We start from the raw sequence: 16,194 nt of genomic DNA, 5'->3' as shown, positions 1-16,194 counted from the left end.
GTTCTTCTCAAATACTGAGCAAATTTTGTGCAAAATGAGAATGACTACGTTGAAAAGGTGCAGTGATTTGTTGGCACTTTATGTTCCATTTATTTTTCATGCTACATTTGCTCCCTTTTAGCATCATGAAATTAAGATTACTCTAACAAATTTCCTTGTCATAATCCTGTCATGGTTTTGTAATTTTGTAATTTTGCTATCAGTATTCCACATCATAACATCATGTCAAGTATGGATACTTCTGTTGAATGTGCAGTCCACAAAAGAAGACTACATATCCCAGAGAACAACAGGAGTAACAATAAGTCACGGGACCAGGACTCTATATAATCTCGTTCCCAGGCTGGAGTGCCCTCCTTCTTCTCTCGAACTTCTCGGAGAGTGGGAAGCGTTCCAGCCGTGTCGCCTAGAGTTCACAGTAGGCCTCTCGGTTTTCGGAGACTCTCTCTCTCTGTTTCGTTCGATTTTGTTAGCCTTAATTATATTATATTGTGTTATCTTGTATTTCGATATCATATTTAGTAAAATAAGTTTTTCCTCCTTAGATTGTCACTGTTTTATCCCACTCCCCTTTTCCCCCTCCTTTCCGGGCCCCGGGGGGGGGGCGTGGGGTGGCTTCCCCTGTCACGGGCATAGGTAAATCTAAGTAACCCGTGACAGATTTTTTGGTGGAGAATGCGGGCATAGAGCTTTTTAGCTTTTAGAACAACTCTCTCTTTGCTCTTAAAGAGCTTCGTTACGGGAGTGTTCGGAGTGTTATCTTTCCGTAGCTGCTCACGGAGAACGTGACCTTGAAATACCAGACAAATTGTCAACATTAAGGGCTGCTGCACATTCTCAGCATTGCTATCTAACTTTTGTGTAGAAAACAAAGGGATTTCTTTCTCCCTTAGAGCAAAGCTAGCTAGCTCTGACTTTTACAGAGCCTGCCAGCTATGAATCCACTCTTCATCCCAGTTGCTCTGTTTAAGGGATTGAAAGCAATTATGATCTTCTTAAAGTATTGGTCAACTATTAACACCATAATTTGGTGTTGTGGAATTGTGCAGATATATAGCCTAATAAGGTGGATACTGATGGAGACACCTGCCTGGTACTTTTACGAGATGTGGTATGGTCAGAATTTTGGCATCTACACCTCAGATGCAATTGTGAATCTTACTAACACTTGCATCCCAGATGGAACAGGCAATTTTACAAATACTTGCATCCCAGATGGAACAGGCAATTTTACAAACACCACCATGTTTAATTCATTGTACAGGCTAAAAAAACCCTTTTTATTTAGGTTGTACTCTCAGATTTCCACACGCTTTTCAATAACTGAGATAGGGTTCATACTTGCATTCATGTTATCACTATCAATGCATGCATATATGTTCCTATGCATTCGTTCTATGCGGAAGTCTCCTCCAGAACCAGAGAATGATGACTGGCAGGGAATATGGAAAGGTTTAGGAAAAGTCTTAGAAGCATGGGGACCCGCAGTGTCATGGGATTTCACTCTTGAACACCTAAGGGACCCTAAGAAATTAAGTGAGTATTTGGGTCAGAGATCTAAGGAGGTAAACCTTATGTGGGGTTTGGCTTATGCATACCGTGCTTTGTATCATACTATTCTGGAGAGAGAGAGTTTCCGATCTGAGATTCAAGCCCAAGTTAATTCTGATCAGTCACAGGAGGCATCAGTAGCAATATCAGTTGCCCCTGTGGAAGGCAAGAAATGGAAACGGGTGTCCACGCGTCTAGAACGAAAAGAAGGAGAAGCACAGGGGGGGGCAGCAGAAGACCCAGGTGCCGGGCATGGAGCAGTACCGAAAAAAGCAAAGGCAAAAACCAAGAGGCATGAAGAAGAGACTGATGATGAGGAGGAAATCACCTATTGTCGACCTCTGAAGCTGACTGAAATCCAAGGCTCAAGAAAGGAGTTTACACGGCGTCAAGATGAAGGTATCCTTGCTTGGTTGCTTCGCTGCTGGGACAATGGGGCCAACAGCTTGTCTCTAGATGGTAATGAAGCTCGCCAACTAGGAAGCATTGCCCAAGATGCAGGTATCGACAGAGGGATTAGCAGATGTTCGGATGGAGCTGCTACTCTCTGGTTGCGGCTGTTAGAAGCCGTGAGAGAAAGGTACCCCTATAAGGATGCTTTGAAGCCTAAATTTGATAGTTGGAATACCGTCCAAAAAGGTATTCAGCGCCTGAGGGAATTGGCCATGGCGAAAATGTTGTACAGCCCTGATCCAAGCGAACTTGACCCTGAGAGAGTGAGGGCCGATCCTGACATGTGGCAGAAAATCACAAGTACAGCACCAGAGAGAATTGCACAGTCATTGGTATCAGGATCTAAAGGATTCGTGGACAGATGGCCCCGAGTTGTTGAGCTGATTATAATGCTTCAAACCATCGATCAGCAGCTCCCCCAACTGCATGCCGCAGTTTCTGCCATCTCACGGCTAGAAAACCGAGTAGATGAAATGTGCAAGAAATTGTTTCCATCAACTAATTGTAATGATCCCGTAATAGTATCAGAAACAACTGATGAAGGTCAATCCTCGTACGGGCCACCAGGTCTAATGAAGGATCTGATCAAACTAGTCCAGTCCTACTCCCCACCTGCATCATCAAAAGTCTCAGCTGTTAAACGCACACGCTTCCCAGCTCGAGCAAAGAACAACAGTACGATTGCACCGCGTGTTTCCATGTGGCGCTACCTACGTGACCGTGGAGAAGACATGAGGAAGTGGCATGATCAGCCCACGTCTGCACTACGAGTACGGGTGAAAGAACTACTAGACATACCAACCACCAGTGGAGTTGCTCCAGTCATCACAGGTAACCAATAGAGGGGCCCTGCCCTCAGTCAGGGGAGGGAAAGGGATAATAGAGTTTATTGGACTGTGTGGATTCGATGGCCTGGCACATCAGAACCACAGGAATATAAGGCGCTGGTGGATACCGGTGCACAGTGCACCCTAATGCCCTCCAGTCATGAAGGGACAGAATCAATCCATATTTCTGGAGTGACTGGGGGCTCTCAAGAATTGACTGTGCTGGAGGCTGAAATAAGCCTCACTGGCAAAGACTGGCAAAAACATCCTATTGTGACTGGCCCAGGGGCTCCATGTATACTGGGTATTGATTACCTCAGAAGGGGGCATTTCAAGGATCCTAAGGGGTATCGATGGGCCTTTGGGATAGCTGCTGTAGACATGGACAACATTAAGCAGCTGTCTGTTTTGCCTGGCCTGTCAGAGGACCCGTCTGTTGTGGGGCTGCTACGAGTAAAAGAGCAGCAGGTACCGATTGCTACAAAGACAGTGCACAGACGGCAGTATCGCACCAACAGGGATTCCTTGCTCCCCATTCATGATTTGATTCGCCAGTTGGAGAATCAGGGAGTGATCAGTAAAACTCACTCACCTTTTAACAGCCCCATATGGCCAGTGCGTAAAGCCAGTGGAGAATGGAGGCTGACAGTAGACTACCGTGGCCTGAATGAGGTCACACCCCCATTGAGCGCTGCTGTGCCGGACATGTTGGAACTCCAGTACGAGCTGGAGTCAAAAGCAGCCAAATGGTATGCCACCATTGACATTGCCAATGCCTTCTTTTCTATTCCTTTGGCCGCAGAATGCAAGTCACAGTTTGCCTTCACCTGGAGGGGCATTCAGTATACTTGGAACCGTTTGCCCCAGGGGTGGAAACACAGCCCAACCATTTGCCATGGGTTGGTCCAAACTGTACTGGAACAGGGTGGTGCTCCTGAACACCTGCAGTACATTGATGACATTGTTGTGTGGGGTGATACAGCAGAAGAAGTTTTCACAAAAGGAGAGCAGATAATCCGGATTCTTCTACAAGCTGGCTTTGCTATTAAGCGAAGCAAAGTAAAAGGACCTGCCCAGGAAATTCAGTTCTTAGGTATAAAGTGGCAGGATGGACGTCGTCACATCCCAGCAGATGTGATCGACAAAATCACTGCCATGTCTCCACCAACTAGCAAGAAAGAGACACAATCTTTCCTGGGTGCAGTGGGCTTTTGGAGGATGCACATTCCAAACTACAGCCTCATTGTAAGCCCCCTTTATCAGGTAACGCGGAAGAAGAATGATTTTGCATGGGGCCCTGAGCAGCAGCAGGCTTTTGAACAGATTAAACAAGAGATAGCCCGTGCTGTAGCCCTGGGGCCAGTACGGACTGGACAGGATGTAAAGAACATCCTCTATACTGCTGCTGGAGAGAAAGGCCCCACTTGGAGTTTGTGGCAAAGAGCCTCAGGAGAGACCCGAGGCCGACCCCTGGGATTCTGGAGTCGATCATATAAGGGGTCTGAAGAGTGCTACACTCCAACTGAGAAGGAGATCTTAGCCGCGTATGAGGGGGTTCGGGCTGCTTCCGAAGTAGTCGGGACTGAAACACAGCTCCTTTTGGCACCTCGACTGCCAGTGCTGAACTGGATGTTCAAAGGACAGGTTCCCTCCACCCATCATGCTACCGATGTCACCTGGAGCAAGTGGATTACGCTGATTACACAGCGAGCGCGAATGGGAAACCTCAATCGTCCAGGAATCCTAGAGGTAATCATGGACTGGCCTGAAGATAAAAAGTTTGGAACATCACCAGCAGAAGAGGTATCACGTGCTAAAGAGGCCCCACCATACAACGAATTACCAGAAAATGAAAAGAAATATGCCCTATTCACTGACGGATCATGTCGCATTGTAGGGAAGCATCGCAAATGGAAAGCTGCTGTGTGGAGCCCCACACGACAGGTTGCAGAGGCCACTGAAGGTAAGGGAGAATCAAGTCAGTTTGCAGAGGTAAAAGCTGTCCAGCTGGCCTTAGATGTTGCTGAACGGGAGAGGTGGCCAATGCTGTATCTTTATACTGACTCATGGATGGTGGCAAATGCCTTATGGGGGTGGTTACAGCGGTGGGAACAAAATAACTGGCAACGGAGGGGAAAATCTGTTTGGGCCGCTGAACTATGGAAGGACATTGCTTCCCGAACAAAGAATATGGTTGTAAAGGTGCGTCATGTGGATGCACATGTGCCCAAAAGTCGGGCTACTGAAGAACAACAAAACAACCATCAGGTAGATAAAGCTGCCAAAATTGAGGTGGCTCAAATTGACTTGGACTGGCAGAATAAGGGTGAATTATTTCTAGCTCGATGGGCTCATGAGACCTCAGGCCATCAAGGAAGAGACGCAACATATAAGTGGGCCAGAGACCGAGGGGTGGACTTAACCATGGACGCTATTGCGCAGATTATTCATGATTGTGAAACATGTGCCATAGTTAAACAAGCCAGAAGGATGAAACCTCTCTGGGAGGAAGGGCGATGGCAAAAGTATAAATATGGGGAGGCGTGGCAGGTTGATTATATCACCTTGCCACGATCTCGCAGTGGTAAGTGTTATGTACTCACTATGGTAGAGGCAACCACTGGGTGGCTTGAAACATACGCAGTACCCCATGCAACTGCTCGAAACACCATATTAGGTCTTGAGAAACAAGTCTTGTGGCGACATGGCACCCCAGAAAGAATTGAATCTGATAATGGGACACATTTCAAAAATTCTCTTATAAATACTTGGGCCAAAGATCATGGCATTGAGTGGATTTATCATATTCCCTACCATGCACCAGCTTCTGGTAAAATTGAACGATATAATGGGTTGTTGAAAACTATGTTGAAAGCAATGGGTGGTGGAACATTTAAGCACTGGGAGAAGAATCTGGCAGAAGCCACTTGGTTGGTCAATACTAGAGGATCTGTCAATCGTGATGGTCCTAGTCAATCTAGCCCCCTACACACTGTAGAAGGAGATAAGGTCCCTGTTATACATGTAAAGAACATGTTGGGAAAAGCTGTTTGGGTCCTTCCAGCTTCTGGAAAGGGCAAACCTATCCGTGGAACTGTCTTTGCCCAGGGACCTGGGTGCACTTGGTGGGTAATGCAGAAGGATGGGGATGTTCAATGTGTGCCACAAGGGAATTTGATGCTGGGGGAGTGCAGTCAATAATTTTATGTATCTATATATATATATATATGTTTGCATGTGTAGTGTATTTTAGTTATTATAGTTGTACATTTAGTTATGTTACATGCAATTCTACTATTTAGCTATCACAATTTTACATACGTGTATATATATGTATATATATGTATATATTAACCATGATGTAATAATGTAGAATAAGGGGTGGAATGTCATGGTTTTGTAATTTTGTAATTTTGCTATCAGTATTCCACATCATAACATCATGTCAAGTATGGATACTTCTGTTGAATGTGCAGTCCACAAAAGAAGACTACATATCCCAGAGAACAACAGGAGTAACAATAAGTCACGGGACCAGGACTCTATATAATCTCGTTCCCAGGCTGGAGTGCCCTCCTTCTTCTCTCGAACTTCTCGGAGAGTGGGAAGCGTTCCAGCCGTGTCGCCTAGAGTTCACAGTAGGCCTCTCGGTTTTCGGAGACTCTCTCTCTCTGTTTCGTTCGATTTTGTTAGCCTTAATTATATTATATTGTGTTATCTTGTATTTCGATATCATATTTAGTAAAATAAGTTTTTCCTCCTTAGATTGTCACTGTTTTATCCCACTCCCCTTTTCCCCCTCCTTTCCGGGCCCCGGGGGGGGGGCGTGGGGTGGCTTCCCCTGTCACGGGCATAGGTAAATCTAAGTAACCCGTGACAAATCCCAAACCTTGGGCTTCTTCAGCTTGTGAAGCACAAAAACATGTGCTAAGCTGCACAGTTGCCCTGCAAAGTGAAGAAGCACTTCACTGTGTTCTTTAACTGGATCTCTCAACACTGTGAAACAGATTGAGTACCTAGCTCCCTTTTAGCATGGGAATTACTACTGTTGTCACTGCTGTTGTTATTATTAAGATGGAACAGCATGTGACCACTCTTCCTGCTACAGACAACTGCTCACAAGGGAAAACACAAGGAAAAAAAGAAAAAAGAAAAAAATCATTAAACCACAGTTACATTCAAACCCATCCTATATGAAAACCTATTTTCTGGAAGCAACAGAGTACTAAATAGGGGTTTGTTTGTTTGTTTATTTATTTCTTTGGAGTCGGGCATTTTAAAGTTCTACACGTCACTCTGATGAAAACTGTGATTGTGCTGAAATAAGAGATGAGGGTAAGTAAATTCTAAGGCGATGAACAATTTCTTTGCCTGAATCACTTTCATGAATTGTCATGGAGATACAGGCACTTGGCCTTGTAGGAGACACATTTATCAGCATTAGCAGCATAATGGAAGGCAGGCTTTGAAAGATGATCTCTGGAGACAGCAGATTTCATCATTATTGTTCGGCTATGTGGACATATGTGCAATTAACTGTGGAAACTTCGATTCAGTCTCTGTGGCACTGTTGTCTTTCATAATCACCATTTTGTTACAGTTCCTAATAATGGCAACCAAATCCAGAAGATTACATGACTGATGTTAATTGTTCACCCAGATCAGCCTATTAGAAGCAAAAAATTACAAAACTAATTATGGCTCAGCAATCTGAGGAAATGGTTTAATTTCTAAAGTACACAGTCCTTGCACATTGGTGATGGCGTCTTTTATGTTACCTAGATTAATTTCTCCTCATCCTATTTAAATATATACTAATTATGAATGATGCCATAATTTCAGCTGTTAATACTGTGTCTGTTAATACAGACGCAGAAGTAATCAATTGTATATTTCTAATTTCATCATTTCAAGCTTCACATGATTTTAAAATACTAAATAGTAATATATATATATATATAATATATGCTGATGCCATCATATGGTTAAGCAATAGTCAAAGTTTCTATCAATACGTGGTTTTCAGTGGTAAGCAGGAGCCTGCTTATCAGAAAGCTGCCATCAGCTGACTAACTAAAACTCTGTCGTGTTTCTGGCACTAATAATGTGAGTTCTATACAACTCAAAGCAAGATGCATATAACTAACTACAAGTACAGTCCAGGAGATGTGTTTTTTTTCCATTCTGTCTTCTCACATATACACATCTCCTTGCCATGATGACATACATGTGCGAACGGCTTTTCTCTTGATGAGTCTGAATTGCAAATTAAGTATCCCACAAAAGATTACAAGTAAAAGTACATATAGAGCAGTGCTGTAAAACAGCACTCACTCTGTGATTCAGTGTCCTTCTCCATGCTTGCTGTCCAGCTTTGGCTGCAGGAGCCCAGCAGCCATTGCCACTGCCTACAGCAGTGGAACTGATGTCCAAGGTGAAGACATCATACCCAGGGCTCTGAGCAGTACAGGCAGCTCCTCCAGGAGCTTCTCCTGGCTGGACTGCAAACAGTACCAGTAGCACTCACTGCCTCATACTTGACCCAACACACTGTGCATTCTGAAGCTTTTGATGCGAAGGTAAGAGCTGTAGTGGATTTGGGATCAGGCCCATGGCTGCAGCACAGCCCAACCTCAAGGCTTTCATGTAGGTAGCATGTATTCATAGCAGGACCAAAACAGTTATAAGTATTCTTCTAATGACATTATTTTATTGCTAGGTTTTGTCTGTGGGAAAAATAAATACCACATTTGCCATTTTCTTTTTATTTTCTTTCTTTCTTTCTCTCTTTCTTTCTTTCTTTCTTTCTTTCTTTCTTTCTTTCTTTCTTTCTTTCTTTCTTTCTTTCTTTCTTTATAAGAGCTGAAACAAACAATCTATTTTTCATTATACAAACACAAGCCTCACACTGAACAACAGAGCTGATGGATGTTAGTAGACGCCTACTAAATATGGATCCCATCTGGAAAGGTGAGAAAGCTCTAGATCTTCCACATTTCTCAAGTAGGGAATGTGACTACTGAAAATCCCATTCCCCAGACAGCTTTTTTTCCAAAGGAAAAGAATGGCCAGGAGAGATTATCAGCGAGATCTAAACATGCCAGAAGGGTAGGATCCCAACCTTCATGCATCTGTCCCTCTGAAACTTTGTGTACAGAAATATCAGCGATTTCTTGATCAGTTGAAACCAAGTGGAAGGAGCGAGAGGGCAAGGCACCCACACAGACAGGTAGTTTTGAAATATAAGGCAAACTACAGGGAGGCCAAATCACAGAAATTACTAACAGTTTGTTACTAGTGAAAAACAAATACAACAAAAGCAAAAAACAGAATAAAAAATACAAAAAGAAAGAGAAGACAGTCTTTCCATCATTCTGGAGGAGCAAAAGGTTTAAGTTCAAAGGGGTGAAACCTGGGCTATTGATCAGCCTAAATGTATTTCTCTATTTCACATCCAGCATGTGGACACCTTCCTGAAAAGGTGTATGTAGGGCAGACTGCTTTGAAAAAAAAGAAAGGACAAATGACAATGCAAAAATGTAGAGTCATTAATGGCGCTCATCACTGGCTTTAAGGATTATGAAGGATAAATGGGAATTGATGATTACTGATTGTGCATATTTGCATACTACAGCACCACACCTCTGTACAGCACTACAGAGAGATATTAATGAAAAAAAATACGGCAAAAGGAGAAAGCCCATATGTGCCCCTAAAGAGTCTGCAGTCTAATTTAGGCAAATGGAGAGCGTGGAGATAAAGAAATGAAACTTAAATGAAAAAAAAAAAAAAAAAGAAAAAAAAAAGAAACTTAAATTCATTATGCAATGTAAATTATGTGATGAGAACAAGGAGCTGATCAAAAACTCCCATAAATGATATTTCTTTTCTGGCAAGAAGACACAAAGAAAGATAGAGACCAACACCATCTCCTCTACCATCACCGGCTCACAGGAGCTGCCAGGCAGAAGATGGGGAAGCGTGTCGGGGTTGTGGGCCCGACAACAGGGCAGTACGACCAGCACCCAAGCACCTGGTGAGCACCAGACTCCTACCTTGCGCTGAGGAACCACTTTTCTCTGTGTTTTGCCTGGTGCCTGGTACTTCCCAGGAAGCTCCACTTTGCAATTCTGCTGAATAAAAACTTGTTTCTTCAGTACTGCTAGAAGCAGGTAAGCACACCTAACAACTCTGCTTTTACATGACTTCTAGACAATCAGTTTAATACATATTTAAGCTGTGTCCCGCTGTGGATGTGATGTTGCCACTTATTTTCATGATGAGCTCCCAGTAACTAATAATACCAGATCTGCTCCACGTTATACATATCTGTAGGTATGCAGGTGCACAGATTTACACAATCCAAGTCTGCGGCCGCTTTTCAGTCACAAAGTATGTTATAGGGACAAAGAGAAAAACAATGAGGTTCATACTGTGGGCTTAAGTAAGCCCAGCCTTCACCTCGAAAGCTGTTTTGCGTCCAGCGTAAGGTATCTCAGTTTAAGTGTGTGAAACTATTTTAGTTATTTAGAGTGGCTACCCTTGTAGAGCAGTGCTGCGAACCTGCCTGGCTGTGTCTGCACTTACCCCTCTGAGCCGTGCCCCAGGACCCAGAGGCTGTTGGACCAGGTTGGGCACTTGGCACGGTGTGCTCTGGCTTTAAACAGCATGGTCCTCTGAACCGATACGCGGGTTTGCAGACTGCTCTGGGTAATGCCCTAGATCTGGGAGATGGTGAGGACGTGCCCCAGTTGGATAGAGCATGTCAGTATATAAGACTCTTTCTCCATCTTTCTTGCCCTGAAGAATTACTGGGGAAAAAAAATGGCTCCCTTGTATAGTGCTATCACAGCGGTTCTCATTTTCAAATGCAAATCCTTTGCTTGCATGTTGTACACACCCATGTGCATACAGTGTAAAGTCTTTTTCCTTGGCTGGTTTCCGGGATCACGTTCTCACATTGTGAGTGGTGCAGAGCTGACTCTGGGTTACTCTGTTAATTTTGTGGAGCCCTTCATAAGTCTTTCAGAGGCAAACTACAGCTGCTCCTATGCTGCAGTGTCTGGATTTGGGCAGAGGAAGGACGCACACAAATTCATTCTCTCTGCTCTTTTCTGTATTTCCGGGAATCAGGGAAGGAAGGAAAGAAGGAAGGAAGGACATACCCTCCCACATACCCCAAATGACTCAACCATGACTTCATTTGTAATTTCCAAGAGTGCACGCACATATATATCTTGTACATGTATCTTACAGACATGCAGGATAACAAATTTCTTCTGACCTCACTGATGTCTTAACTCCCTGTAACAGGAGATGCAGGAAGAAAGCCCATTTCCCCATTTTGAGGTTCAATTAAGCTGTACTTGCACTCACTCCACAGGGATGCTAGCTCTGCTTTACCCCACAGGCGGAGGCTGCAGCTCCTGGACTGCCCATCCCACCTTACCAGTTGTGCATGGAGCCCATTTCAAGTGCAGCATGTTCTAATTTATTACAGCTATTATTACAAATCAATGGGATTTTAAGGCTCCATCAGCTCCAAGGAAAACCATACGTCTCGGTTTTGTGCACTGAGCCTGCCAAGGGGGCAGCAGGGGAGGCTCAATCTTTCTCTGGTGAAGATAATGATGCCACTCTTGGCTCCCTCTGCAGCGAGGGGAAATGCTATCCACATCCCTCTGTCTATAAACAGTAACCGTATGGCTGCTGGGAAAAGCTTCAACTCTCACTGTCAGCACAAAAAGCAAAGGAAACACGGCTCTGAGGAAGACCAGCCCAGGGGACAACAAAAAAAACAGTGTCCGGATGCAGATAAAGGGTCCAGCTCAGGCTCTGTCCTTTACCTGAGCTGGGGGAAGCAGTAATCTTGAGCAGTTGCTGCCATCTGAGGACCGTGCTGTCTGCCAAGCCACTCCTCAGTGCAATGACTTCGGCACCACGTATAAATTTAGCTGTTCCCTAAGCTGCGATCCAATTACTGTGTGAGGCAAAGTGATTTTCTCTTCCTGTAGGAAACCTTTAGCCTGGCTCTGCTGATGAACGTACAGCAAACCCGATCGCTGCATGATTTCGGGACTGTACTCATGTCCTAAATTGCTTCTGCATTATCTCTGGGAAGTCTCAGTAGATTAACTAGAGTGCAATTAGGCCTTAATGTGCCTGATGGCCCTGTCAACACCCATAAAAAGAAATGTTGAGTTTATCACGTGATTTAAATCTAAACTGCACATTCTCGAAAACCTTACCTGGGTAAATGCCTTTTTTTCTTTGTGCATTTCTCTGCTGCCTCTTCTCTTCAGGGAACTCTGAAATAAAGCATTTCTGGGTTACTGATAAGCCGAGCACTGAGTCAGCAAGTTTGGCAGAGCCCACCACCATAAAACTAATTGAGGGGAAAGCAGGGATATTCTCCTGAGCAGATGGGGGTTTCATTTTTGGTATTAATCACTAAGAAAACAAGATTATCAGGGGCTTGTCAGCGAGTTTTCCAATGCACAGTATTTCCCAGGCACACAAAAAAAGAAAGGAATAAAATCAGTTAAAAGTTCACAGAGGCGAGAAAACCTCTTTTTCTTCTCCTCTGGACCACCACAATTTTTGGCAAAACTTTCTTTTGGTATGAAGCAATGATTTATGTTTGATTAATCCAGGGCAGAAGTCCAAGAATGTTACTCATGGTGGATGTGAAACACATTGTGGAAACCTTAGAGGAAAGCAAAGAGTCAGGCATGTTTAAGCTATGCGACATAATGTTGCTAGTTAGTCCCTGCTTGCAAATACACAAGGAACCCAGATAAAACCAGGTGGGAAAAAAGACACCTATTCTCCTGAATTTATTATGCAAGTTAGATTTGATTGCCATTTCAAATCTTTACATCACTTTATAAGCATTTTTTAAAGACAGAGTTTATGTTTAAGACATGGGAACTATGTCCTCACACCTGCTTGGCTCATGAAACCTCTTGCCTCCAAAGCACGGCTCTTCTCAGGAGGGGTAGGTGGAGCTCAGCCACGTTACTTGTGTTTCACTAACCTTGCCAACCTTATGTTTCAGGACCAAGTTCAAACTTCTGTAAGACAGATCTATTTAGAAACTGCAAAAAATTTGACTTTTGTCCTTTGAAGTATGTCAATATCACAGTAGGACAATAGACATTAGGCAAGAAAGGAGCAAGCTGGAAAACATAGACTTGCCTGATTCAAAGCTGGCTACATCACTTTGCCGGTGCCCAGAGTTTCAACTTCTCTGGAACCTGCTTCATGCACATGGGAGGTGCAAATAAGGGGTTCTTTGGCTTGCAGTGCCTCCCCTTCAGCTAGTTCAAGATCCCTTCATAGACACCTATGCCTCTGTTTCTAACATGGCCTTCAGTAGCTTGAAACACCTTCGTGATCAGAAAATGCTCTGCTTGCTTGTCCTTCCAACAAGCAGCACACAGGCTTTGACACAGCTAAAGAGAAAATAGGATTCTTTCAATCCATAAAGGCAGTGAAGGCTTGAAGGATGATGTTCCCAAACAATCAACCCAACATAGTCCACTGACTACTTCCATTTATGTTCACTTTACAAGGGGCAACTCTGAGGTGAACCTTTGGCTGTCATGAGCTTGCTCGTACCAGTGTAGCTCCTGTATCCAAGGGCTAGAACACAACTCCATACCCAGTGTTAACCCAGGGCTGCACTGCACGATTTTGGGATGTATTTGAAATTTACAGGTGCATAAGTGAGGATGCAAACTTAGAATAGGCTGCCTAGAGAAGCTGTGGTGCCCCATCTCTGGAGGTGCTCAAGGTCTGGTTGGATGGGGCCCTGGGCAGCTGAACTGCTGGGGGGCAGACCTGCCCATGGCACGGGGTGGGACTGGGTGGGCTTTGAGGTCCCTTCCAAGTCAAAATATTCTGTAATTCTATGATTCTACTCCAGAGCTCAGCTAGGCTCATTACAAGGTCTGCAAAACAGAAGCCCAGCAAAGAGGAAGAAGGAGGGAGAAGCATCTTGCTAATTAGTTAAGCTACATCTTATTCCTGTCATCAGATGACTGAAGACATGGCGTGAGCTCGGGAACACACACTATGGAAATGCAAGCAAAAGCTTCCCGTGGCCTTGTGGCTTCTGACTGTTATGCTACGCAGCTACTACAAATTATCATTATGGCACGCTAAGACAAATCTCTCCTTCTGCTCTTTGTTATACACAGTTAAGTAGTTAAAAACCATTCATATGCAGCACCATATGCCCAAGACATATTACAGTTTGGTTTCGCTAATCTGCTCTCTACTTTAATCTCATGAAGTCCTATAACTAATGAAGCTGTGTTAGAGAAATGTTCTTTTTTTCTTTTAAAAGATACTGAAACAGTTTAAGAAAAAAAAAGACCTTAAACCCCACAAACATATGAAAACCTGCTACACAAGCTTAGCCAGGATAAACAGTTACTGCTTTCCCTTTTTCTATTTTCAGCATGGTGTTATTGTGAAAACAGAGGTGTAACTGCAATGAGCTGCCAGCCACGGTGCCTGCTTCAGCCCCCAGGGCTGGTCAGTGTGGCTGAAAAGCCATGGGGACCGCCTTACTCTTGTACCCATTGCTCTTTGTGACTTCAGGCTAGAGTAGCATAAGCAGGAAGCAAGATGGGTTGTGGTGTACAATGGGCAGTAATGGAGCCTCTGTTTGGTTGTAAGGAGTAATACTTGAAAAGTAAGGGGAAGGGAAGCAAAACTTAGGTAGGAGGATTTGACCACATGGCAAGAAACAGGTAGGTAGCAACCTGGCCTTGGGAGCTTCACTCCTCACTGTACAAAATGGATTTCACAGATCCAGAGTAACAAGATTTTAACATCATGCCATAGATGGGACCTCGCCTCAAGCATTTTCACACCGATCTGCTGGATTTGCATGAAAACCTTCTGATCAGTGTGGATTGGGAGAATGCTTTGTATTTCTAGCATGTAGGGACTCAACTCTAGCTTGTATTAGAGCATGCATGCAATACCTATCTCTGTGGGCTTTCAGGGGGCAGCAGGGAGAAAACCTCAACTGTCAGTGCAGGATTACAAACACAGGGGGATGGCCATGAGGGACTACTCAGACTAAAGTCCCCTAAACACTGTATGAGAGCAATTAAAGGTCTCCAATGTGATGCTGTGAGTCTCAGATGCATGTGTACACAAAACAGCAACCTACAATGCTGACATTTCTGTAGGACCTAGGGCAGAAAAAAGAAATATAGGTGGAACACACTACGAGCCCAAGTGATATAAAATAGTGCATTAAAGGAGCATTTCTCTTTGAAGTGCAGGAAATCGGCACCAGAAGCTGATATGAGTTAATGCTGGAAGGAATATTTCTATGCTACTTTTTATACTCAAGAGACTAACCAGAGCTGGCTGTCTACCAAAATGTCTCTCCGTGATGGTTAAACAAGACTTTATTAGTCATTTGGATAACATAGTCTCTCAGGAAAGAGGTTATTCAATGGAAATTTTCTACCACCACAGTTTCACTGCAGTTTGATTTTCACAACACCTCATAGCTACTAAGGAGATTTAATACACAGGGTTAATAAATAGCCTGTTGTTTTAGAAGTTAAACTTCCCTATAAGATCATTGGATGTAGTGACTGCAGTACTAAATGCAGAAAGAGATATAATTATTTGCACTTCTCCTAGGAGCCTTGAGAGATCAGGAAGAGATGATTTATATCTTTCAGCACAGATCCAGGAAGCATTGCAAACAGAGCAATGGGAGCAAGAACGGAGAGAAAAACTGTCCATGTGGGGAACAGCAAGCAGTAAGTCAATGGACTTAAATTAGAGGTTCAGCAGGACACTGGGATAAGGTGTGTGTGAGTTAACAGAAATCACAAACGTAGCATATGATATACTACCCTGAGTTATAATACTAAGCCAGGATGTGGGAAGGCTGGGAATAGAGCTGTGGACAGGAGGCAGTAAAGAAGGACTTGGAAAAAAGAAGAAAGAATCAAGAGCTACTTGGAGCTGTCAGTCTGTCATTTTATTCACTGCTATTAAAAGGAGTGAGGCATTTTGGGTGCAGTCTGGCATCAGCAGGCAGATGCTATCGTGTGTGCATCAAACTGAACCTGAAAAATCAAGTAGTCAGCCACAAAAGTGACAATGTCTGCAACTTAAAAACAGAGAGGCTGCCTTGGAAATTCTGGCCCCGAAGGCAATTTCTGTCACTGTGATGTGTGAGGAATTATGCACGAGCATCACGGTGGTTTATGAGTTGTATAAATAATGTTCTCTGCACAGCAATGGCTTGCTACCAATTGCTTTGAAATGGATTATCACAGATTTCATTTGCATTTATTAGAAAGTACTGCCAGTGAGAGAGATC

General features: G+C 43.8%; 1 protein-coding gene across 12 annotated transcripts in view; it reads right to left on the bottom strand.

Moving 5' to 3' along the window:
• MTCL1 (microtubule crosslinking factor 1) overlaps positions 1–16,194 on the bottom strand; it is a 103,206-nt gene that overhangs the window by 42,601 nt on the left and 44,411 nt on the right. For 5 of the 12 annotated variants that reach the window (XM_032442638.2, XM_032442634.2, XM_032442635.2 and 2 more), the window contains exons 4-5: positions 12,080–12,139; positions 9,887–9,964 (exon numbers count right to left, since the gene is read on the bottom strand). The exons of 1 other annotated variant lie outside the window; for it this stretch is intronic. In XM_032442638.2, the coding sequence (XP_032298529.2) occupies positions 9,887–9,964; positions 12,080–12,139 (138 nt within the window). The remainder of the gene's footprint in view (positions 1–9,886; positions 9,965–12,079; positions 12,140–16,194) is intronic. 6 more of the 12 variants (XM_015855284.3, XM_032442641.2, XM_085539703.1 and 3 more) reach the window with 2 other exon arrangements.

Source organism: Coturnix japonica, chromosome 2 (genome assembly GCF_054131305.1).
Source record: "Coturnix japonica strain WE chromosome 2, WE-NBRP24, whole genome shotgun sequence".
Lineage (NCBI taxonomy): Eukaryota > Metazoa > Chordata > Aves > Galliformes > Phasianidae > Coturnix > Coturnix japonica.
Note: the sequence above shows the minus strand (reverse complement) of the source record. Positions and strands in the feature narration are given on the sequence as shown.